This window comes from Bubalus bubalis, chromosome X (genome assembly GCF_019923935.1).
Source record: "Bubalus bubalis isolate 160015118507 breed Murrah chromosome X, NDDB_SH_1, whole genome shotgun sequence".
Lineage (NCBI taxonomy): Eukaryota > Metazoa > Chordata > Mammalia > Artiodactyla > Bovidae > Bubalus > Bubalus bubalis.
Window position 1 is genome coordinate 86,453,951 of NC_059181.1, and position 22,929 is coordinate 86,476,879.

The window sequence follows — 22,929 nt, forward strand, 5'->3', positions numbered from 1 at the left end:
ATGATGCTATCCAACCATCTCATCCTCTGTTGTCCCCTTCTCCTCCTGCCCTCAATCTTTCCCAGCATCAGGGTGTTTTCCAATGAGTCAGCTCTTCACATCAGGTAACCAAAGTATTGGAGTTTCAGCCTCAACATCAGTCCTTCCAATGAACACTCAGGACTGATCTTCTTTAGGATGGACTGGTTGGATTTCCTTGCAGTCCAAGGGACTCTCAAGAGTCTTCTCCAACACCACAGTTCAAAAGCAAATTCTTCAGTGCTCAGCTTTCTTTATAGTCCAACTCTCACATCCATACATGACCACTGGAAAAACCATAGCCTTGACTAGATGGACCTTTGTTGGCAAAGTAATGTCTTTGCTTTTTAATATGCTATCTAGGTTGGTCATAACTTTCCTTCTTACACTCATTCTTTGGATTTGCCTACCCTAAATAAACTAGGCTATTTAACCAGAAATCCAACTATCACTAGATTTAGATACTGCCTTTTTTTTTTTTTAAGATACTGCCTTTTTAAAAACATGGTGAATTTTATAGCTTTTACAGTGGAACAGAATAATTTGAACAGAAAATTAAATGGGGGTGTTTCATCACAAAGCCAGACCCCAGGACTTGAACTAATTATGGACCAAAACCTGGAATGACTTGCATTCATTTCTTGAGCCCAGAATCAAACCCAGATATTTTTCTGAACACATTTTTCTCCTTTCATTTTTATAAACCAAACACTCAGTGAATCACTTTGAACCAAATCCCAAACCCATATACTTTCTAAAACTACTGATTCAGGATTGAATTGACATTTCATCCAGTTACAGTCCCCGACAGAACTTGGATTTTTACTGGCAAAGCCACTGATCTACCATTTAGCTTTATTGCTTTCAATAGAATTGCAGTGGGAAGAAGAGGCTCACCTCAGAAAATAAATGAAAATGTTTCAGTGTGTTCTCAAACCTTCCTAAATTCATCATTTTCTTTTTACATGCCAAATTGCAGAAGGAAGATGATGTTCATTCCAAATGCATACAAAATAATTATTCAAATTTCTGCTGGGTATTTTTCAGAGATTCATTTTCCAAGGCTGTCATACCTAATAGAAGTCTTTCAGATGAATGATCATGCAAACCACCTGGTCCTTTGCGCATTGCTGCTTCCTTCACCTAAACTGCACTCTGACACCTCAGCCCCTCTTCTGCCTGACATGCTCTTACATATCCTTCAACATTCACTGCAAAAGTCACTTTCTCCAGGAAGCCTTCTCCAGTTCCCTCTGCTCCCAGCTCACCTCTCCTCCCTCCACTATAAGCTTATGTGATACATCTGCCTCCCCCACTATATACTTACAACTTTAGGAGGGCTTGGAGCCTATCTTTTACATTTTTCCATCTCCACTGCATACCACAGTGACTGAACATCTGTTCAGGGTGTGTCAAATGAATATATGCATGAATGAGTGAGTGCATGGGGTTTGTGTCTACCACTGGGTTATGAAAGTTTCTGAAAGATGCATTGCTAGGAAGAGCAATATTTAAAGAAATGTCAATACCTCTTTCTTTTGGTCTCCCTTACGTGCTTGCCTGGGCTTCCCAGGTGGCACTAGTGGTAAAGAACATGCCTGCTAATGCAGGAGATATAAGAGTTGTGGGTTCGATCCCTGGCTTGGGAAGATCCCCTGGAGGAGGGCAGCGTAACCCACTCCAGTATTCTTGTCTGGAGAATCCCATGGACGGAGGAGCCTGGTGAGCTACAGGCCATAGGGTCACAAAGAATCGGACACGACTAAAGTGACTTAGCAAGCACATGCTTGCCCCCACCATGCCCCACCCCTCAGTCAGGGCAGACAGAACAGGCATTCATATGCAATAGAATTTGAGAACTGCCAACAGCCTCTGCAATTTTTAGAGAAAATTATCAGTCTCAAAATTTCCAGAAAGCATAAATTTGTAGAACATCTTTGTTCTTAGCCTAATTAATTAAAGTGGGATTTTGAGAATTCCCAAAGAAATCCAGAGTGTTCCATCTCTTACCTTGCCTGGATACTGGAGCCTTAAGGAAAGGTCATGACTCTTGGGAAAGAAAAACTTAGAGAGGAAATAACCCTCAACTTCTTATGGAAGTTCATTAGGAATTCTCTGAACTTTAAGAATATTAACCACCCTCTCTAACTTTACCTCGGGGCTAATTCCAAACTCAGAAAAAAAAAGAGGCTTGGCTTCTTTAGTTTGTTTCTGGTCAGAAGGACAACCCAGAGCCAGGGAGTAACAAAAATAGTAGAGGACTAATCCCTTAAATTCTGTGAACACTGAATCTCCAATATATCATTTGATTCTCATAATAATATGACAGGGCAGGAATTACAACTCATCTTAAAATGGCCAGAGAAAGGTGAACTGACTAGCACTGAGGCCAGTGAGTAGCAAAGTAAGAGCTAAAACCTAGGTCTTCGGACTCCCGAGCTGATGTGCTAGCATCTATTCCACATCATTTACTTCCCATGTATATGGCCAGTCTTTCAACCTGGAACATCAACTCTCCCAGGAAAGGGTTTATGTATACGTGTCTTGTTGTCCCCTATACCCCCAAAGCCTAGCACAGGATGCAGCAGAAATAAGAACACGATGGAGTTACCTTGCTCCTAGAAATCAGCTCTTCTTGATTACCTTTTCCTCTTTTCCAACTGAGTAGATGCAGTAGCAAGCCTCACAGTAAAGAGTTGTTTCTTTGTTGGCATCACTTGGGCAGCAAGCTCAGACAATACTGGACAGTCCTCCTCCATGTGCACCTTGTTACCAATTGAGGCTTTTCCAAGCTACTCAATTATTGTCACTGGTTTGATCTAGTTCTTTTTTTTCCCGGGATGGATGTACACAGCTCGAGAGCAGCCATGGCTAGACCAGTTCCACTTGAGGTTACATAGAAGTGGGAGAGCCTTTAGCTCAACTGGTTAATGGGTGAAGTTTGACAGCCCTTGCCTCCCTCCTATCCACACATGTGAAGACCTGCAGGTAGGACTTGCTAAGCAATACAGAGGAGAAGGCAAAGGCACCCCACTCCAGTACTCTTGCCTGGAAAATCCCATGGATGGAGGAGCCTGGTGGGCTGCAGTCCATGGGGTCGCCAAGAGTCAGACACGACTGAGCGACTTCACTTTCACCTTTCACTTTCATGCACTGGAGAAGGAAATGGCAACCCACTCCGGTATTCTTAGCCTGGAGAATCCCAGGGATGGGGGAGCCTGGTGGGCTGCCGTCTACGGGGTCGCACAGAGTCACTGAAGCGACTTAGCAGCAGCAGCAGCAGCAAGCAATACAGACAGGGGCAAAACTCCCACTGTCCTCTCAGACAGAGATTGGAAGGAGCCCTAAAAATCACCAATATTGTGAACTTCCCCAAGAGCAGAAACCATACCTCTATCATGGCTCCTGACCCGAAGCAGGCACTTAATAAACACTGCATAAATGAACCACTCCAAATTCATTTGAAGAATGGATATGACTTGCTCCATGTCACATAATGAATATTTGTGTATAAATTAATGAATCAACTCTGGTCCTTTTTCCAAATACCATTAATATTTTAGAAAAGAACCTTTCTGCCTTTATTTCAAAGGATAATTTAACAGTGGGAATTGCAGCTGGCTTAGGAGAGGTCACAAGTGGACAGCTGTCACCCCCATGTAGGACTGGCTTCAATTGGAGGTTCTCACTGAAAGAGTTGCTAGTGATCATTTAGTGAGACTGGGTTGTCCTGTCTGTTCTCACTGCATCCTTCAGAGATAGGGACCCAGGAGGTTTGGTCATCTATTGCTATCTGTCATGGTGGCAGCCCCATTTGGTTTGACAACTGTTTCAACATGTTTTGTGAGTGATTTTTCAGTGTTACTCTGTGGGTTAGATTGGTGGTGTGTCTCTATTTTCCTGGTAATAAAAGAAGTAGGGAGGATATTCACCCTTGGGACTTAATTGGCACCATAACTCACTGCCTTGGCTCATTCAATGTCCTAAATTAAGAACAAGAAGAGAAAAAGCAGAAAATAAAATGTCCATACCTAACACACTGACGCTGATGGTGCCTTGATTTTTGCCGGAAAAGTCGGGGGGGTTGTTAACATCACAGATGTAGATGCCACTGTCTTCTGGCTGCATATGCGAGATGGTGATGGATGCGTTACCTGAAGTGTTGGACCCTACAATGCGATCTTTAAATTTTCCTATGGCTGTAGCTTGTCCACCTTCAGAATAGTAAATCTAGGACAGAAAATGACATAAATGAGAACTGGACAATGTCTGAGGCTAGGATAAACTACTTGGAAGTTCTCTCTATCCAATGCTTCCTTCTTTGATGATAACTAGAATCCCCCAACCCCTCCCACCCCTGGTAAGACCCCTGTGGCAAAGATTTCTCAGCTCAGTGGGACACTGTAGGTCTCTCAAGGCTGTACACAGTTGTGGCCTCATTTGTGCTCAAAGCAGCTCTATGATATCATCAGAGCACAAAGGTATGCCTGTCTCCAGGCAGCCAGAGCTGACAGGATTCAACTCCTAAGCTTAGGCTAGGAGATCAAGATACTCCCCAATGAGTCTATCTGAAAGAAACTCATTGTTTAGGACACAAATGTCTGATGGGGAAACCAAACCATCATTTATTCTACTTTATAAACTTTCTTTGCCTTGAGTTTACCCAGTGGGCTTATCTAGAGTATCTGATTCCTCTAAAAGAATATTCATGCTCCTTTTGAACACGCATATTCTTTTGGATAAGCAAAACTGAATTCATTCTGTTTGTTAGAAGAATAACATTTCAGAGCAGAGAGGCTCCCCTCACAATGGTGGTATGAGGATGAAGCAAAGTCACTTAGTCAAGGGCCTAGGAAGTGCGTGGTCAACAGTAGCTACTATCTAGAAAGATAGTAGCTCACATGGCAGAAAGAAGAAATGGAATTATTAATGCTTTCAGATAAAGGCAGGTACTCAAGTACAGAGACTAATGACCCACCCAAAGTCATAAAGATTTATATATTATTATTATAATTAACTAGATTTAAGAAATATCTTGATCCTAGTCCCATCTGTATTATAAAACATGGATATTAAATCATAATGGTAACCATGGGAGCAGCAGAGTGTGATGTAAAAAGGCCTGGTCCAGGAATAAGAAGACCTGGGTTTTAGCCAGACTGGGCCTCTGATTATGACATGGGAGAGGTAGCTGCTGGTCATGTCTCCATGGCAACCTGCTTTGCAGTAAGAAAAAACGTCATTTAATCTCTTCAACGTTTAGTTTCCATATCTGAACAAGGAACCAGAGCAGTCTTCTCTAAAGTATGATATGTATTCTCCTAGTATAGGTACATAAGTTGATTTTAGGTGGTAAATAATTGAAAACTTAAAAATATAATGTGTATTAGAGACATATCTAACACATCAAATCTGTGAATTCATGGATGTTATTGGTTACAGTGAAACTAAGGCAGATGTTTTTAAGACTTTTAAAAACCAAGTCAGGGAATTCTTTGGCAGTCCAGTGGTTAGAACTCAGTACTTTTAACTGCTGAGTGGCCCAGGTTCAATCCCTGGTCAGGGAACTAAGATCTCACAAACCTCACAGTGTGCCCCCCCACCCAAATGTCAATATAGAAAACATTAAACAATTACTAGTGCTGGTAATACACAAATAATGACAAAAATCATGAAGATGAGACATGAATAGACTAAAGCTTAGGAATCACTGGATTAGGTGATCCCGGGGGTCCCTTCATAATACACAGTGATGCTGCCTTGTTTAGTTTAGTGATGCTAAACTAACTTTGTTAGTTTAATATAAATGTCTATGATTCCAGTGATTGTTTTGCATTATTCAATAAACTGGGATTTCCCTAGTCCACTGGCAATTAATATTTAATAAAATCTACTAGAAGAGACTTATGGTTCATTTAATTCATTCTTCTCACTTTATAGAAGAGATTGAAGCCTAGAGAGGTTTAAAAAAAGACACACAAAATTAACAGCTAAGTCAGGTCTAGAACCCAGTTCTGCAATTTCCTTGTCCAGCATTCTTTACATTAACAGGCTAATGAGACAGGGAAGGAAATCAGAAAACCAAAAGATATTGTCTACATAAATTCAAATGTATTCTTTCAGGGAAAAAGCAAGTAAGTTTTTAAACTAAAGCAGAAAGGGAGAGTCTGATGGAAAATTCAGAGAAAAGAATATCTTTAAGGAGAAAGCAACTTCTCTCCTGTGGTTCTCTGACATCAACTAGCTTTCTTTCGTGCCCTGAAAGAGCCATTTATAAGTCAATTCGTCCATTCATACCTACTGAAATCATAAACTCTTGCCCCAGAGGGGTCTTGTTTGACTTACAAACTGGTCAGTCAGTGTAACCTAAGGTATTCAAGTGGGGCAGGAGGAAGTTCAACTTGTCAAAGGTCTATTTCCTTTAAGTGAGTTGACATCCAAGATATCCGGCTTTCCATTTCACTAGCCAGCCTGGCCTTATTTACTTTCTAATTAACAATTTGTGGCCCTGCAGACAATTACCTGGTATGCAGCCTGTGGTCTATCAAGGAAGCCCTTTGCAGCTTAGGTATGTGGCCGCTTCCCCTGCTACCAGGAAGACTGGGGGGTTGGTCAGCCTGTTTTATATTGAGGCTTGATGACATCACAATGAGAAACATCAGTCCTGCCTACAGCCTGCAGTAAGTCCCAGAAGATGTAGGGGAAAGGACTTTATTTCTACAGAGAGTAGGGGGCCAAGAGAGTGTATTTTAGGTCAAGACTAGGACATGAAAAGAAGCCACACTGTCAAAGTTTCATGGTTGGCCATGTATCAGCGAGCAAATAAGTCATGAGGCCCTAGACTTGTAACTTCCCTGAAAAAAGGACCTTCACCAACCCTTCGATCCTAGCTCCTCACACTGTAGCCTAATAAATTCTGTGCTCCCACAAATATTACTGAAGATGTCTGGAACGGAAGCAGAGGTAAAGAGGTGTAACAATGGACACATAAAAGGGAAAGGCCCTGGCCTCAGGGTGCTGTGTGAGAAGGAAAGTCCCCAGGGCTAGCCTCTCCGCCTAGACACATAGGTGGAGGGGCTTTCTGTTAGGGGAAGTCCACACTGTCATATCGTCCTTGTGAAGAAAGAAAATGAAATGCTTTCCTGAAACTACTTATCTAATCACACAGGAAGAACTGCAACTTGGTTCCATTTTCCACAAAAGAATAATTCTTTTAAAAATCAAAGCTGAACAATGGCCAAAGCCTGGCTCATGATCCTGTGAGGCTTGTACACTTTTCAAGGAAAGTATATTGTCAATTTAGAGATCAAACAAATTGAGGTCCAGGAAAAGCCATGGCTGTTCAACAGGCCATATCCTTTGGGGGTGATGATGGGGGGTGGCAAGTCTGCCCTGAGAACACACATCCATGTATTCCCTTAAGTGGCGCTTGTTCATTTTTTGGCCACTTGCCTTTTGTGGCTGTGTTCACAGGAGAATGCCCTACTCTCCCCCCAGGGTCCTCTCTGCCTGCCCCATGGTGATGTTAGAGGCTGATTATGGAGACATAACAGCACATTAGTTATAAGACTCCCAAAGAGATAACTCAGCTCATGGTTGCTAAGGCAGAGGAGCCTTCAGGAACCAGCTGGATACTGGAATATGAGAACTAGCTGGGAGGGGCTGGTGGGTAGTAGTAAGATCATGGAGGATAGTAGGGACTGTGGTGAACTGCAGAGCCAGAACAAACAATGCTTTCAATCTGCGCAAATAAACAAAATACTGGGCTGGCCAACCAATGCATCCACTGGCCAAATAGGGCCCGGAGGCTGCCAGTCTGCAACCTCTGATTCATCCTCTTCTACTACAGGAAAGGACACAGAGGCCCCATAAGAAGAAGTGATCATCCCAAGGTCACACACTTGGTAGTCAGACCTAGAATCCAGACCTCCCAAGTCCCTTGAATCCATGAACATGGCACTCACACGCCTGCCTTGGACCAGGAAGATGACTTCCAGGCCACCCTACCCTTTTGGGGCCATTCCATCACCTTCTCCAGCCCAAACGTTCTCCTTCCAATCACGGCTATTCATTGGCATGATGTTTCCCATGCCGAGTGGGTTCACCACATGATGCCTTCGATGGATGCCAGCTGCAATAACAGCCTTTGTCTTCCTCCTGTGCCAAGCTCCTAGTCACATAAGGCTGTGCAGCTGGGAGCCAGATTTGCCCAAAAAGAATTTTCCCCTCAGCTTTGTGACACTGCTCTCTAACTAGAAGTTGGAATATGAACAAGAAGGGTTGAAAGAATTCAGTCTGCTTTCTGTTTGAGTCTGAGTCTGAGCTAATAAATGCCTTTAGCTTCCAGAGCTGCTTTTGTGGGTTCCTTTTGGAAATGTGCAAGTCCACAGCAAACCATCCATTCTTTCCCTTCCAGCTTCTTCCTTTTCTGCTCTGCTCATAAAGGCACTAAGCATAGGAGAAGAGGAATGTAGAGTAATGATGGTCTCAACCCTAGAATTTTCTCTAGACTACTTAAGGAGGCTGGGATTGCACATGGAAGGAATATAACACCAAAAGGAAGGCTTGCCTGTTCCAAACCACTCCCTTCCCAGCCTGCCATGTGCCTGAGACACCCACCAATTGAACTGCTTCTGTAAGTCACGGAAGGTTTCTGTTCAAATGGTTTTTTGTAAGAGAGAACAAAGTAAATGGTCACCAGTCCTTAACACCTTAGCATTACATTAATTTATCAGATTTAGTATTAATAGACATCTGAGGAAATGGGACACTGAAAAGAAAAAATTTGATTGGGAGGGGTGCTGGGAAGGGAAGAAGCTGGAATATTTCTCATTGGGAGCCACACTGGCATTTGGGCAGGTGATTCTTTCCTGTGTGGGTCTCTCTAGACACCATCTACTAAGCATCAGTAGTGACTCCCATTTATAACAATTAGACCAACAGTTTGCTCATTTTCAAATGTGCTCCTAAGGAGATTAAGCACCCTCACTTCACCAATATTTGAAAAGCATTGGATATAATACTATCTGTAGAGGCCAAGCTAGAAGAATCTAAGCAGCCATGGAGTACAATGATACTAGGTTCTAGAAAGAAGTTGTTCACATTATACGGGTGTTAGAGAGACGAAGATGGCACAGGGTTTCTTCCACTGTGGCTATCCTAGATGAGTATGTGTTGTTTGAGAGACTCATGCTAAGTAGGTTCCATGCCTGTCCTTCATGGGCAGGTGAGGTCCCTGTATTAATAATTTTTCCAGTGACTAGCTGAATGAAGAGGCAGCCATTCATAATAAGGGAACCAAAACTTCCAAGCTAGCCTGCCTGTTCTGGGGTCTAGAGTCTTCAGCTGTGACTCTTGCTGAGGAACTGACTATCTGAATCTGTCCATGTCTTCTGAAAGGAGGGCTTCTCTAAAAGAAAGACCATGCTAATGAATATCCTTTGGCCACCTGATGCGAAAAGTCAACTCATTGGAAAAGACACTGATGCTGGGAAAGACTGAGGGCAGGAGGAGAAGGGGGTGGCAGAGGACAAGATGGTTGGATGGCATCACCGACTCAACGGACATGAGTTTGAGCAAACTCTGGGAGATAGTGAATGACAGGGAAGCCTGGCATGCTGCAGTCCATGGGGTCGCAAAGAGTTGGACACAACTTAGTGACTGAACAACAACAAACAACAAACGAATATCCTGGCACCTGGTCAGAAGACTTATGGAATACTTCCATAGCCTCTATTCACAAAGGAACCCCATGGAGGGGGTAGTCCCTAGCAGATAATATTCTCCCCTGGGTACTGAGAAGTAATAGGTCTTGGAGTCAACTGCTCCTTTAATACAATGATCTTGGGGGAGCAGAAGATGAGCTTATTGCAAGAGTTGACCACTGCCCTGCTCAAGGCAGCAATAGAGCCTGAAACTTTTAGAGGAAGATGAAAGGAATTCCAGACATAGGCATGAGAAAGCAAACTCAAGACTGTCTCAAGGCTTCCCTGGTGGCTCAGTGGTAAAGAATCTGCCTCCCAATGCAAGAGACATGGGATGGATCCCTGATCTGGGAAGATCCCACATACTGTGGAGCAACTATGCCTGTGCACCACAGTTATTGAGCCTGTACTCTAGAGCCCAGAAGCTGCAACTATGGAGCCCACGCACTGCAGCTACTGAAGCCCTCACACCCTAGAGCCCACGCTCCACAACAAGAGAAGCCACTGCAAGAAGCCTGCATACTGCAACGAAGAGTAGCCCCTGCTCATTGCAACTAGGGAAAAGGCCCATACAGCAACGAAGACTCATCACAGCCAAAAAAAAAGACTGTCTCACCTCTGCCAGGGGCTTGTGCTGATCTCAACTATTACCAAACTCTGACCCTCCTATCCCACTTTGAAAATCTGGTGCCACTAGCCTAGAGACTCCAAACAATGAGTGGGTCCAATGGTACAGGTGTTACTGCCTGAGAGGTCCAACTACATCTTCCCCAAGCATCTCTTACATGCACCAGTTTTAGACACTGACTGACTGCCTTTTTCTCAATATTGAGGCATGGGCTGTGCTGTGTTTGAGCAGAAGTGGGTGGATCTGAGGACTGAATGCTACAAGGTATACTGCCCATGTAGAAGAATATTACTGTTCTACCATAGTTTGAAGAGAAGCACAGAGTGATTCAAATACTTGTGTGACCCCATGGACTGTAGCCCATAAGGCTCCTCTGTCCACAGAATTCTCCAGGCAAGAATACTGTAGTGTGTTTCCATTCCCTTCTCCAGGGGATCTTCTCGACCCAGGGATCAAACCCAGGTCTCCTGTATCGCAGGCAGGCTGTTTACCATCTGAGCCACCAGGGAAGCCTGTCTAAGGTAACCAGTACTGAACAAAACTGTTGAACTTTGACTAGAGGGCGGCACTGATAGAGTCTCCTCTTGAACAATGTTTCCTGCTGAACAAATGTTCGGGACCTTTGGTACCAAGAGGAGTCAGCACCTCCAAAAGCTCAGTGATGGCTGAAGTGACGCTGGCGCTCCTTCTTCTCCACCTCCACCCTTGGGCCTCCTCCAGCCCTCTCAACTTCCTTCTCTCCCTATCTTCTATCATCACCACCCTTGCTTTCCTTCAAGGCCCAACTCAGCTATATCCAAACCACACTGATTTGTCTCTTCTCTGAACTCCTTGTTTTGGATCATACATCCTTTTAAAAATGTGATGAAAGCTACAGATTTTTTCCCCTCCAGGGATATGTATTAGCATGTATGCTTGCACACTCACAACCATAAATGTGCACACATATGCCCCCTCCCCCAACACACACACATAAACCACACACTTTTGAGTATATTCATTTTAGTCTTTAGACTGATTTAAAGAAGGAATTACCCTTAAGGCCAGATGAAAAAAAATCTAGGAATAGGCAACTTGCAAGTAGAATCATCCTCCTCTGACTTTCATCCACCCTCCCCCAGTTACCTCTTACCCAGACCCTAGCCTCCCTTCCAGTCCCTTATCCTCTAGCCTCCAACTGCCTCTGATTCCCCAGGGTTCATTACTACTCTGCCCTTACCCACCCATGTAGAGAGTCTCATTCTATTAGGACTCAGTCTGGCACAATGAGCTAGCTCACTCGACAAGCAGTGTCCAGATATTAAGTTTCACAGAGATCTGCACATCAACTAGGACACATATTTGAACTAGGGTTTTCTGAAAATAACAGGGAGAGATCTGGAGGGGGGAGAAGCCCTTTGAGAACTACTGCTCATTTCACCTAAGAAAGACCCTTCCTGCCTACTCTAGAATACATGATATACTTGATGCTGACCTACACAGAATGGAGGTCACAGGCCATAACTAAATATGAGTAGAAAACAAAGGCTGTCACTTAGATGACGATCTTCCCTAAACAGCTATCTCCAAACTTCTAGTATCTGCGGCTCTGTTCCTGTTGCCACTGGCTTACCATTCCTTCTTCACACACTGACCCCAACGGTTTATGTCAGAACTACTGAAGGGGAACAGTTCATGGGGAAAAAGTTCTTACAGAAACTGGTTGTGACGCCTCCTTATGGAAGAATGTCCACTGAATGGAGAGCTTGTTCAGTGAGGCCACAGTGGTGGTGTAGGTGCAGATGAGAGTGACATCAGATCCAACAGTCACATTCACAAAACTGTCTGGGATGGTCACTTGCACTCCATTAACTTGACCTGAAAAGATAATCATATAAAAACAATGGTACACCTTCACATTCTGGTGATATTTTTTCATTACAAAGCACTTTCAATGACATCTTGAGGAGAATGTAGAATTAACCATGTCTGAAAGTCAAGCAAGCAACTGGCATGGGGTAGGAGAATTTCTAACTAATTACAGTGTGAAGATCTTCAACTCCTATGTAGTAGTGAGTTAACAATACTGAACTGAGAATTTCTTCTGTGTGAGTATGGCCTGACATGGAAGTTCTTAAAGTGTTGTCCAGAGACCCAAAAAGTCCATGAATATTGAGAACAACCAATGCAGCTGGCCCAGGGCTGATGAAGTTCCTTGGATGTGGCATGTTCAGTTTTAAAACCAGGCAAGTCTTGAGCAAGCAATGCTGGTTTTGCTAGGACTTTTTGGTGCTTAAACCAGGAAAGTCCCAAGAAAACTAAATGAGTTGGTTATCCTAGCCCTAAGACCATTTTAGGGAGGCTACAAGATCCACAGTGGAAAAGAATCCACTTGCCAATGCAGGAGATGCAGGTTTGACCCCTGGGTTGGGAAGATCCCCTGGAGGAGGAAATGACAACCCACTCCAGTGTTCTTTCCTGGAAAATTCCATGGACAGAAGAGCCTGGCAGTCCATGGGGTCGCAAAGTCAGACACAACTGAGGAACTTAACGCAGGCACAAGATCAAAATTATGTTCATAATATTTTTGTATGTCTTTGTCTGGTTTTTGTATCAGGTTAATACTAGTCTCAAAAACAAGTTTGAGATGTTCCCTCCTCTTCTTCTATTTTTTGGAAAAAAATTGTATAAAATTGTTAATTATTTTTTAAACATTTGGTAGAATTGTACAGTGAAAGTATCTAGGCCTGGAGATTTCTTTTCCAGGAGGTTTTTAAATTATGAATTCAATTTCCTTAATGATTATAGAGATAGACAATACATCTTATATTGAGTGAGTTTTAGTACTTTGTTGTTTTTGAGGAATTGATCCATTTCTTCTAAGTCATCAAATAGTGAATAAAGTTCCTTATAGTATTCCCTTATTGTATTTTTAATGACTGCAGGATATATAGTGATACCCCATATTTCATTTCTGATATTGACAATTTGTGTCTTATCTCTTTTTATTTTTACCAATCTTGTCAGAGGTTTATCAACTTTTTTCAAAAAAACAGACTTTATTTCATTTAATTTTCTCTATAGTTTTCCTATAACTATAGGGGGTTATAGGTGCGAGATAAGGAGTAGCTCCTCTCGGCCACGCTTCTGTGTGGTCCATCACAGCTAAGAGTGCCAGGCTGCGATGGTGCAGGAGTGGCCTAGAGGAGCTATGGGTCAGGGGCAAGATCAGGGGTGACAGCTGAGAGGAGCTGCTACCCCGCGTCCAAGGAGCAGTGGCTGCATGGGTACAGGAGGGCCAAGAGAAGCTACTCCAGGTTCAAGGTCAGGAGGGGCAGCCATGAGGAGATAACCCTCGTCAAGGTAAGGAGCAGCCGTGAAGAGATACCCCACGTCCAAGGTAAGAGAAACTCAAGTAAGACAGTAGGTGTTGCGAGAGGGCATCAGAGGGCAGACACACTGAAACCATAATCACAGAAAACTAGCCAATCTGATCACACAGACCACAGCCTTGTCTAACTCAATGAAACTAAGCCATGCCATGTGGGGCCACCCAAGATGTGCGGATCACAGTGGACAGGTCTGACAGAATGTGGTCCACTGGAGAAGGGAATGGCAAACCACTTCAGTATTCCTGCCTTGAGAACCCCATGAACAGTATGTAAAGGCAAAATGATAGGATACTGGAAGAGGAACTCCCCAGGTCGGTAGGTGCCCAATATGCTCCTGGAGATCAGTGGAGAAATAACTCCAGAAAGAATGAAGGGATGGAGTCAAAGCAAAAACAACACCCAGTTGTGGATGTGACTGGTGATAGAAGCAAGGTCCGATGCTGTAAAGAGCAATATTGCATAGGAACCTGGAATGTCAGGTCCATGAATCAAGGCAAATTGGAAATGGTCAAACAGGAGATGGCCAGAGTGAACATAGACATTCTAGGCATCAGCGAACTAAAATGGACTGCAATGGGTGAATTTAAGTCAGATGACCAATATATCTACTACTGTGGGCAGGAATCCCTTAGAAGAAATGAAGTAGCCATCATGGTCAACAAAAGAGTCCAAAATGCAGTACTTAGATGCAATCTCAAAAATGACAGAATGATCTCTGTTCATTTCCAAGGCAAACCATTCAATATCACAGTAATCCAAGTCTATGCCCCGACCAGTAACGCTGAAGAAGCTGAACGGTTCTATGAAGACATACAAGACCTTTTAGAACTAACACCCCCAAAAGATGTCCTTTTCATTATAGGGGACTGGAATGCAAAAGTAGGAAGTCAAGAAATACCTGGAGTAACAGGCAAATCTGGCACTGGAGTACGAAACAAAGCAGGGCAAAGGCTAATAGAGTTTTGCCAAGAGAATGCACTGGTCATAGCAAACACCCTCTTCCAACAACACAAGAGAAGACTCTACACATGGACATCACCAGATGGTCAACACCGAAATCAGATTGATTATATTCTTTGCAGCCAAAGATGATGAAGCTCTATACAGTCAGCAAAAACAAGACCGGGAGCCGACTGTGACTCAGACCATGAACTCCTTATTGCCAAATTCAGACTTAAATTGAAGAAAGTAGGGAAAACCAGTAGACATTCAGGTATGACCTAAATCAAATCCCTTATGATTATACAGTGGAAGTGAGAAATAGATTTAAGGGACTAGATCTGATAGAGTGCCTGATGAACTATGGACAGAGGTTCGTGACATTGTACAGGAGACAGGGATCAAGACCATCTCCATGGATGAACTCTGGGAATTGGTGATGGACAGGGAGGCCTGGCGTGCTGTGATTCATGGGGTCGCAAAGAGTCGGACACGACTGAGGGACTGAACTGAACTGACAGTTTTCCTATTTAAATTCCATTTATTTCAGCTCTTGATTGTTTCCTTCCTTCTGCTTGTTTTGGGTTTATTTTATTCTTTTTTTTCCAGTTTCTTGATGTAAAACTTTCAATAATTCACTTGAGACTTTTCTTCATTTCAAATCTAAGCATTTAGTTTTATAAATTTCTCTCTCAGTACTGCTTTAGCTGCATGTTGCATTTGTCTGTATTTTATATTTAAATTTTCACTCAGTTCTATATATATTTTAAAAAATTTCCTTTGAGACTTTCTCATTGATCCACAGATTATTTAGAAGTGTGCTGTATGATCTTCACGTATTTAGAGACTGTCCTGTTTTCTTTCTGTTCCTTGTTTAAAGTTTATTTCCACTGCACTCAGAAAATAAACTGTTTAATTTCAAATGTTTTAAAGTTGCTGAGGTCTGTTATATGGCCATGCCTATGGTGGATCTTGCTAAGTATTCTGTGGGTGCTTGGGTAAAAAAGTGCATTCTGCTCTTTTGGGGTAGAGTGTTCTATACAAAAAGCGTGTGTGCATGAGTGCCAAGTTGCTTCAATTGTGTCCGACTCTTTGTGACCCTGTGGACTGTATCCCATCAGAGTCCTCTGTCCATAGGATTTTCCAGGCAAGAATACTGGAGTGTGTTGCCATGCTATCCTCCAGGGGATCTTTTCTACCCAGAGATCAAACCTACATCTCTTATGTCTCCTGTATTGGCAGGTGGGTTCTCTACCACAAGCACCACCTGGGAAGCCCACCTGTACAAAGAGATGTACTTTGAGAATAGCATTGAAACAAAACATGTATATTACCATATGTAAAATAGATGACCAGTTCAAATTTTATGCATGAAGCAGGGTACCCAAAGCTGGTGCTCTGGGACAATCCGGAGGGATGGGGTGGGCAGGGAGGAGGAAGGGGGGTTCAGGATGGTGGGAACACATGTACACCCATGGCTGATTCATGTAGATGTATGGCAAAAACCACCACAATATTGTAAAGTAATTAGCCTCCAATTAAAATTAATTAATTAATTTTAAAAAACACTGTGAAAACTTACCAAGACAGACCACATTCTGGGCCATAAAGCAAACCTTAACAATTTTAAAAGAACAGAAATCAAACACTATCTGCTCTCAGACCACAATGAAAATAAAGCAGAAATCAATACAGAAAAGATTACTTGAAAGTCCCAAAATACTAGGAGATTAAACAACATGCTTCTAAATAACATATGGGTCAAAGAAAAAATCTCAGGAGAAATTTTTAAATATTTTTTAACTAGATGAAAATGAAAATACAACTTATCAAAATTTATGATATGCTGCCAAAACAGTGCTTAGAGGAAGATTTACAACACTGAATGTGAAAGCTCTAAAATCAATCATCTGAGCTTGTTCCTTAGGAAACTAGAAAAAGAAGAGTAATAAACAATAAGGTCCTACTGTATAGCACAGGGAGCTATACTCAGTATCCAGTGATAACCCATAATGGAAAAGAATATGAAAAAGCATATATATGTATAACTGAATAACTTTGCTGTACAGCAGAAATTAATACATTGTAAATCAACTATATTTACATAAAATTTAAAAAAAATTTTAGGAGTATATTAAATTCAAAGTAAGCAGAAGAAAAGAAATAATGAAAATTAGAGTAGAAATCAATGAAACTGAAAACAGGAAATAAATGGACAAAACCAATGAAACCAAAACTGGTTATCTGAAAAGATAAAGGAAATTGATAAGGCTCTACTTAGGCTAACTAAGAAAAAAATACAAAGTATATAGTTACTAATAAAATAGGGGCCACCACTGCAGATACCATGGACATTAAAAGGATTAATAAAAGAATACCAGGAACAAACCTATGCCCACAAATTTGACAACCTAGATTAAATGGCTCAATTTCTTGAAAGACACAATCTGCCAAAACTCACACAAAAAGTAGACAATTGGAATAGGCCTATGTCTATTCTGTATCTATGAAAGAAATTGAATCAATAATTAAAAACTTTCCAATATAGAAAGCACCAGGTTCAGATGGGTTCACTGGTGAATTCTACCAAATTATTTAAGGAAGAAACTGTATCAACTGTCTACAATCTCCTTTAGAAAACAGAACAAAGGGAATGCTTCCTAACTCATCCTAAGATCCAACATCGCCCTAATACTAAAACCAGAAAAATATTACAAGAAAACAATAGAGCAATATGTCTTATGAATACAGATGCAAAAATCCTCAACAAAATATTAGCAAATCAAATCCAACAATAAGTAAAAAGAATTTCTACACCAAGACCAAGTGTGATTTATACCAAGCATGCAAGCCTGGTTCAACACTTGAAAATCAATTCATTATCACAGAAATAGGCTAAAGAAAAAAAAAATCACATGATCATATCAATATATGCAGAGAAATCATTTGACAAAGTCTAACATGTATTCATGATAAAGACTCTCAATAAACTAAGAATAGAGGACTTATTCAATCTGATGTAGAACAGCTACAAAATTCCTACAGCTAATATCATACATAATGGTAAAAAACTAGAAGCTTTCCTACTAAGATCAGGAACAAGGCAAGGATATCCCTCTCATCACTCCTTATGAGTCTTATACTGGAAGTCCTAGCTGATGCAATAAGACACAAAAAGGAAATAAAAGGTATATGGATTGTGAGAAATGACAGATGACATGCTGCTTATGCAAAAAATCCAAAAGAATCAGCAAAAAAACTCCTAGAACTAGTAAGTGATTATAAGAAAGTTTCAAGATACAAGGTTAATGTACAAAACTTTATTGCTTTCCTGTATACTAGCAATGAACAAGTAGAATTTGAAATTAAAAACACAATGGGATAAATTAGGAGCATGGAATGAACACACACACACTACTGTACGTAAGACAGATAACCAAAAAGGACCTTCTCTATAGCACAGGGAACTCTATTCAATATTATTGGATAATCTATATGAGAAAATAATCTGAAAAAGAATGAATATATGTGTATTTGTAACTGAATCACTTTGCCATACACCTGAAACTAACACAACATTGTAAATCAACTATGCTCCAATAAAATTAAAATAAAAGAACACACAACCATTTATATAAAATACACAAAATTTAAATAAAATACTTAAGTCTAACAAAATATGTACAAGATCTATATGACGAAAACTAAAAAACTCTGAGGGAAGAAATAAAAGAAGAATTACTAAATGGAGAGACATTTCAGGTCTAAGGATAGGAAGACAATATTGTCAAGATGTCAGTTCTTCCCAACTTGATCTATGCTGCTGCCAAGTCGCTTCAGTCGTGTCCGACTCTGTGCGACCCCAGAGATGGCAGCCCACCAGGCTGCCCCGTCCCTGGGATTCTCCACGCAAGAACACTGGAGTGGGTTGCCATTTCCTTCTCCAGTGCATGAAAGTGAAAAGTGAAAGTGAAGTCACTCAGTCGTGTCCGACTCCTAGCGACCCCATGGACTGCAGCCTACCAGGCTCCTCCACCCATGGGATTTTCCAGGCAAGAGTACTGGAGTGGGTTGCCATTGCCTTCTCCAACTTGATCTATAGACTCAGTGTAATCCCAATCAAAATCCCAACAAGTTATCATGTGGATATCAACTAAGTTACTCCAAAGTTTATATGGAGAGACAGAAGACCCAGAATAATCAACACAAAATACTAAAGGAGAAGAACAAAGTTGGAGGACTGATATTACCAACTTTAAGACTTCCTATAAAGCTACAGTAATCAAGACCATGTAGTACTGATGAAGGACTAGACAAATAGATCAATGGACCAGAATAGAGAGGCTAGAAACAGACTCACATAAATGTAGTCAACTGATCTTTGACAAAGGAGCAAAGGCAACACAATGGAGGAAAGAAAATCTCAACAAATGGTGCTGGAACAATGGATGTCCATGGGCAAAATAATAATAATCTATACATAGATCTTACACATTTCACAAAATTATCTCAAAATGGATCACAGATCTAAATGTAAAAAGCAAAACTAAAAAACTCCTCAAACATAGACAGCATTGGAGAAAATCTAGATGACCTTGGGCTTGATGATGACTTTAGATACAATACTTAAAAAACTGGAAATAGAACTGCCTTATGATCCAGCAATCCCATTGCTGGGCATACACACTGAGGAAACCAGAAGGGAAAGAGACACGTGTACCCCAATGTTCATCGCAGCACTGTTTATAATAGCCAGGACATGGAAGCAACCTAGATGTCCATCAGCAGTTGAATGGATAAGAAAGCTATGGTACATATACACAATGGAGTATTACTCAGCCATTAAAAAGAATACATTTGAATCAGTTCTAATGAGGTGGATGAAACTGGAGCCTGTTATACAGAGTGAAGTAAGCCAGAAAGAAAAACACCAATACAGTATACTAATGCATATATATGGAATTTAGAAAGAGGGTAACAATAACCCTGTGTACGAGACAGCAAAAGAGATACTGATGTATAGAACAGTCTTATGGACTCTGTGGGAGAGGGAGAGGGTGGGAAGATTTGGGAGAATGGCATTGAAACATGTAAAATATCATGTATGAAACGAGTTGCCAGTCCAGGTTCGATGCACGATACTGGATGCTTGGGGCTGGTGCACTGGGACGACCCAGAGGGATGGTATGGGGAGGGAGGGGGGAGGAGGGTTCAAGATGGGGAACACAGGTATACCTGTGGCGGATTCATTTTGATGTGTGGCAAAACTAATACAATTATGTAAAGTTTAAAAATAAAATAAAATTAAAAAAAATACCAAAGGCATGATCCATGAAAGAAAAAGTTGACAAACTGAACTTCATTAAAACTGAAACTGATCTGTGAAAGACACTGTCAAGAGAACTCTTAAAACTCAGTAATAAGCAGACAACTGGATTTTAAAAATGGACTAAGTACCATCAAGGGACATCTCACCAAAGGTAATATATAGATGGCAAATGAGCATATGAAAAGATGATCCCCATTGTATGTCATCAGGGAAATGCTAATTAAAACAACACTACAGGGGGTACTTCCCTGGCAGTCCAGTGGTTAAGACTCCAGGCGTCTAATGCATGGGGTGCAGGTTGGAGCCTTGGTCAGGGAACTAAGATCCCACATGCCACATGGCACAGCCAAAAAAAAATATTTTTAAAAATTCACAACACACAATGCTGATGAGGATGTGGAGCAACAGAAACTCTCATTTGTTGCTGTTGGAAAGGCAAAATGGTACATCCACTTTGAGACAGTTTGGTGGTTTCTTACAAAACTAAACATACTCTGACCACACTATCCACCAATTGTGTTCCTTGATATTTAACCAAAGAAGCTGAAAACATATGTCTACACACAAAACTATGCACAGAGGTGTTTACAGAAGATTTATTTATAACTGCTACAACTTGGAAGCAACCAAGACGTCCTTCAGTAGGTGAATGGATTAAAAAACTGTGGTATATCCAGACAATGCAATGTTACTCAGCGCTGAAAATCAATGAGTTATCAAGCCGTGAAAAGACATGGAGAAATCTTAAATGCATATTCCTAAGTTAAAGAAGTCAATCTGAAAAGGCTACACACTGTGTGATTCCAACTTAAGTGACATTCTGGAAAAGGCAAAATTATGGAGACAGTAAACAGATGAATGGTTGAAAGGTGCTGGTATAGAGGAAGGCATCAATAGGTGGAGCAAAAGGGATTTTTAGGACAGTGAAAATACTCTGTACAGTAATATAATGGTAGACATATGTGATTATACATTTGTCAAAACCTATAGACATTTTGTCTATTACGTTAGGAAACTCCTATTTTAAATCTTTCATTTTAGCAGATAGTCCATTTTATTTATGTTCGGTGCACAGGTCTCAGCCTACTTTGTGGGCTGTATTTCTAATGCTAGTTTAATTTTTGGTCTTTGTGGTATTGTTTTGGTCTGTTTGGTTATCTGGAGTCAGCAGGGCTTCTGTACATCGCTGACCCTGTTGCCTGAGTCGGTGGAAGCATTACCCCAGGTCAGGCTGCTGGGTGTCTCTCGGCGGGGGATAGGTATGGCAAGACACTCCTACTGGAACCCCAGCTACTCTGGTGTCTCTGTTTGGGGGAGGAGAGACAAAGAGCCTTCTAGAACCAGATACTTGCTGTGACTTCATCCCTCTTTTCTGTTCCACCCTCCCACCTCGGTATCGCTAGGTGAAAGTAGGGAATCTCAGGCCCAGTGAGGAAGGAGATTGCTTTTGTCTACTATTGTTGGTGGGACTCCTGATGATTCCCCCTTGCCGGTGTGTTTAGCTCATCTGATGTCAAAGGGACTCCCACTCATTCTGGGTTCCCTTTGGGTAAAGAGACATAAGACACCCTGCCTCTCCGTTGTTTCCAGGGTCCCAAGCAAGTTTTCTTTCTTTCTTCTTTTTAAATAATTTTTATTCATTCATTTTTGGCTGTGCTGGGTCTTCATTGCTGTGTAGGTTTTTCTCTAGCTGGCGAGAGAGGGGGCTACTCTGTAGCTGCAGTGCGCAGGCTTCTTCACTGCGGTGGCTTCTCTTGTTGTGGGGCAAGGGCTCTAGAGCACAGGCTCAACAGTTGTGGCACACGGGCTTAGTTGCTCAGCAGCATGCAGGATCTTCCCAGATCAGGGATCAAACCCACATCTCCTGCATTGGCAGGCAGATTCTTCATCACTAAGCCACCAGGGAAAGCCCTGCTTTCTTCTTAATATCTTTCTGAGTTCTCCTTTGGTCATCTCTTGCATTATTTCCAGGGAGGGTTTATACTTGTGCTTAGCAGGGAGAAGCAAGGAGAAACATATCTGTGTCATTTTGTCCAAACCAGAAATCTCCTTCAAGATTTAAGACTGTAAAAAGGGCCTGAGACCATGATGTTTGAGAACTGTTGACCTTACAAAATAATCTGCTGCCCATATGATTTGGAGGAACACCGAAGAGCCTCCTACTCCAAAATTCAGCCTACCAGTGTACTTGAAATCCTTAGTACTATCCAAGCATTTTCCCAAGGGATGTTATAGGCGATGTTACTTTGGATAACACTATAGAGGCATAGTATCTTCCCTGGTGGATCAAACGATAAACTGTCTGCCTACAATGCAGGGGACCCGGGTTTGATTCCTGGGTTGGGAAGATCCTCTGGAGAAGGACATGGCAACCCACTCCAGTACTCTTGCCTGGAAAATCCCATGGACAGACGAGCATGGTAGGCTACAGTCCATGGGGTGGCCAAGAGTTGGACATGACTGAGTGACTTCACTTTCACTTTATAGAGGCATTAGCTCATTTGAATAATTGGTTATTATCCATTGCAAAGTCAGAGCATAGAATATAGAAGCTCTCCAGGGTGGAACATGACTGTCAGGCAGTTGCTAAAGAATGGTCAAGTTTAAAAGATGCTCTCTATGCTGCAGCGGGGCTAGAATGAGAACGCTAGCTACCCTCAGGGTTGGGACAGGATGAAGATACAAAGATGACAGGAAGATCAGAGGAAATAGTACAGAAAGACAAATTCCTGGCCCCCTTCCCAAAGATGACTTTAATTTTATTTTTTCTTAGTGACAGTGGTCAGGCAAAAGGAACTCAGGGATTTAACAAACATTTTGAAAATTTTAAAGAAAAGCAAACTATTGTACTGATTACCCCTAATTTCCTGGACTCAATAGCCGTGTTCTCTGTCACAGCCAGGTCATCTGATCCAGTTGCTTCTCTCCCAGAGTTGGCTG

At 41.8% G+C, this 22,929-nt stretch overlaps 1 protein-coding gene across 1 annotated transcript in view; it reads right to left on the minus strand.

Annotated features, from left to right (window-relative positions):
• VSIG1 (V-set and immunoglobulin domain containing 1) overlaps positions 1 to 22,929 on the minus strand; it is a 36,177-nt gene that overhangs the window by 7,129 nt on the left and 6,119 nt on the right. Inside the window, exons 2-3 of the mRNA XM_006075587.4 lie at positions 12,044 to 12,207; positions 4,050 to 4,248 (exon numbers count right to left, since the gene is read on the minus strand). Coding sequence (XP_006075649.1) covers positions 4,050 to 4,248; positions 12,044 to 12,207 — 363 coding nt within the window. The remainder of the gene's footprint in view (positions 1 to 4,049; positions 4,249 to 12,043; positions 12,208 to 22,929) is intronic.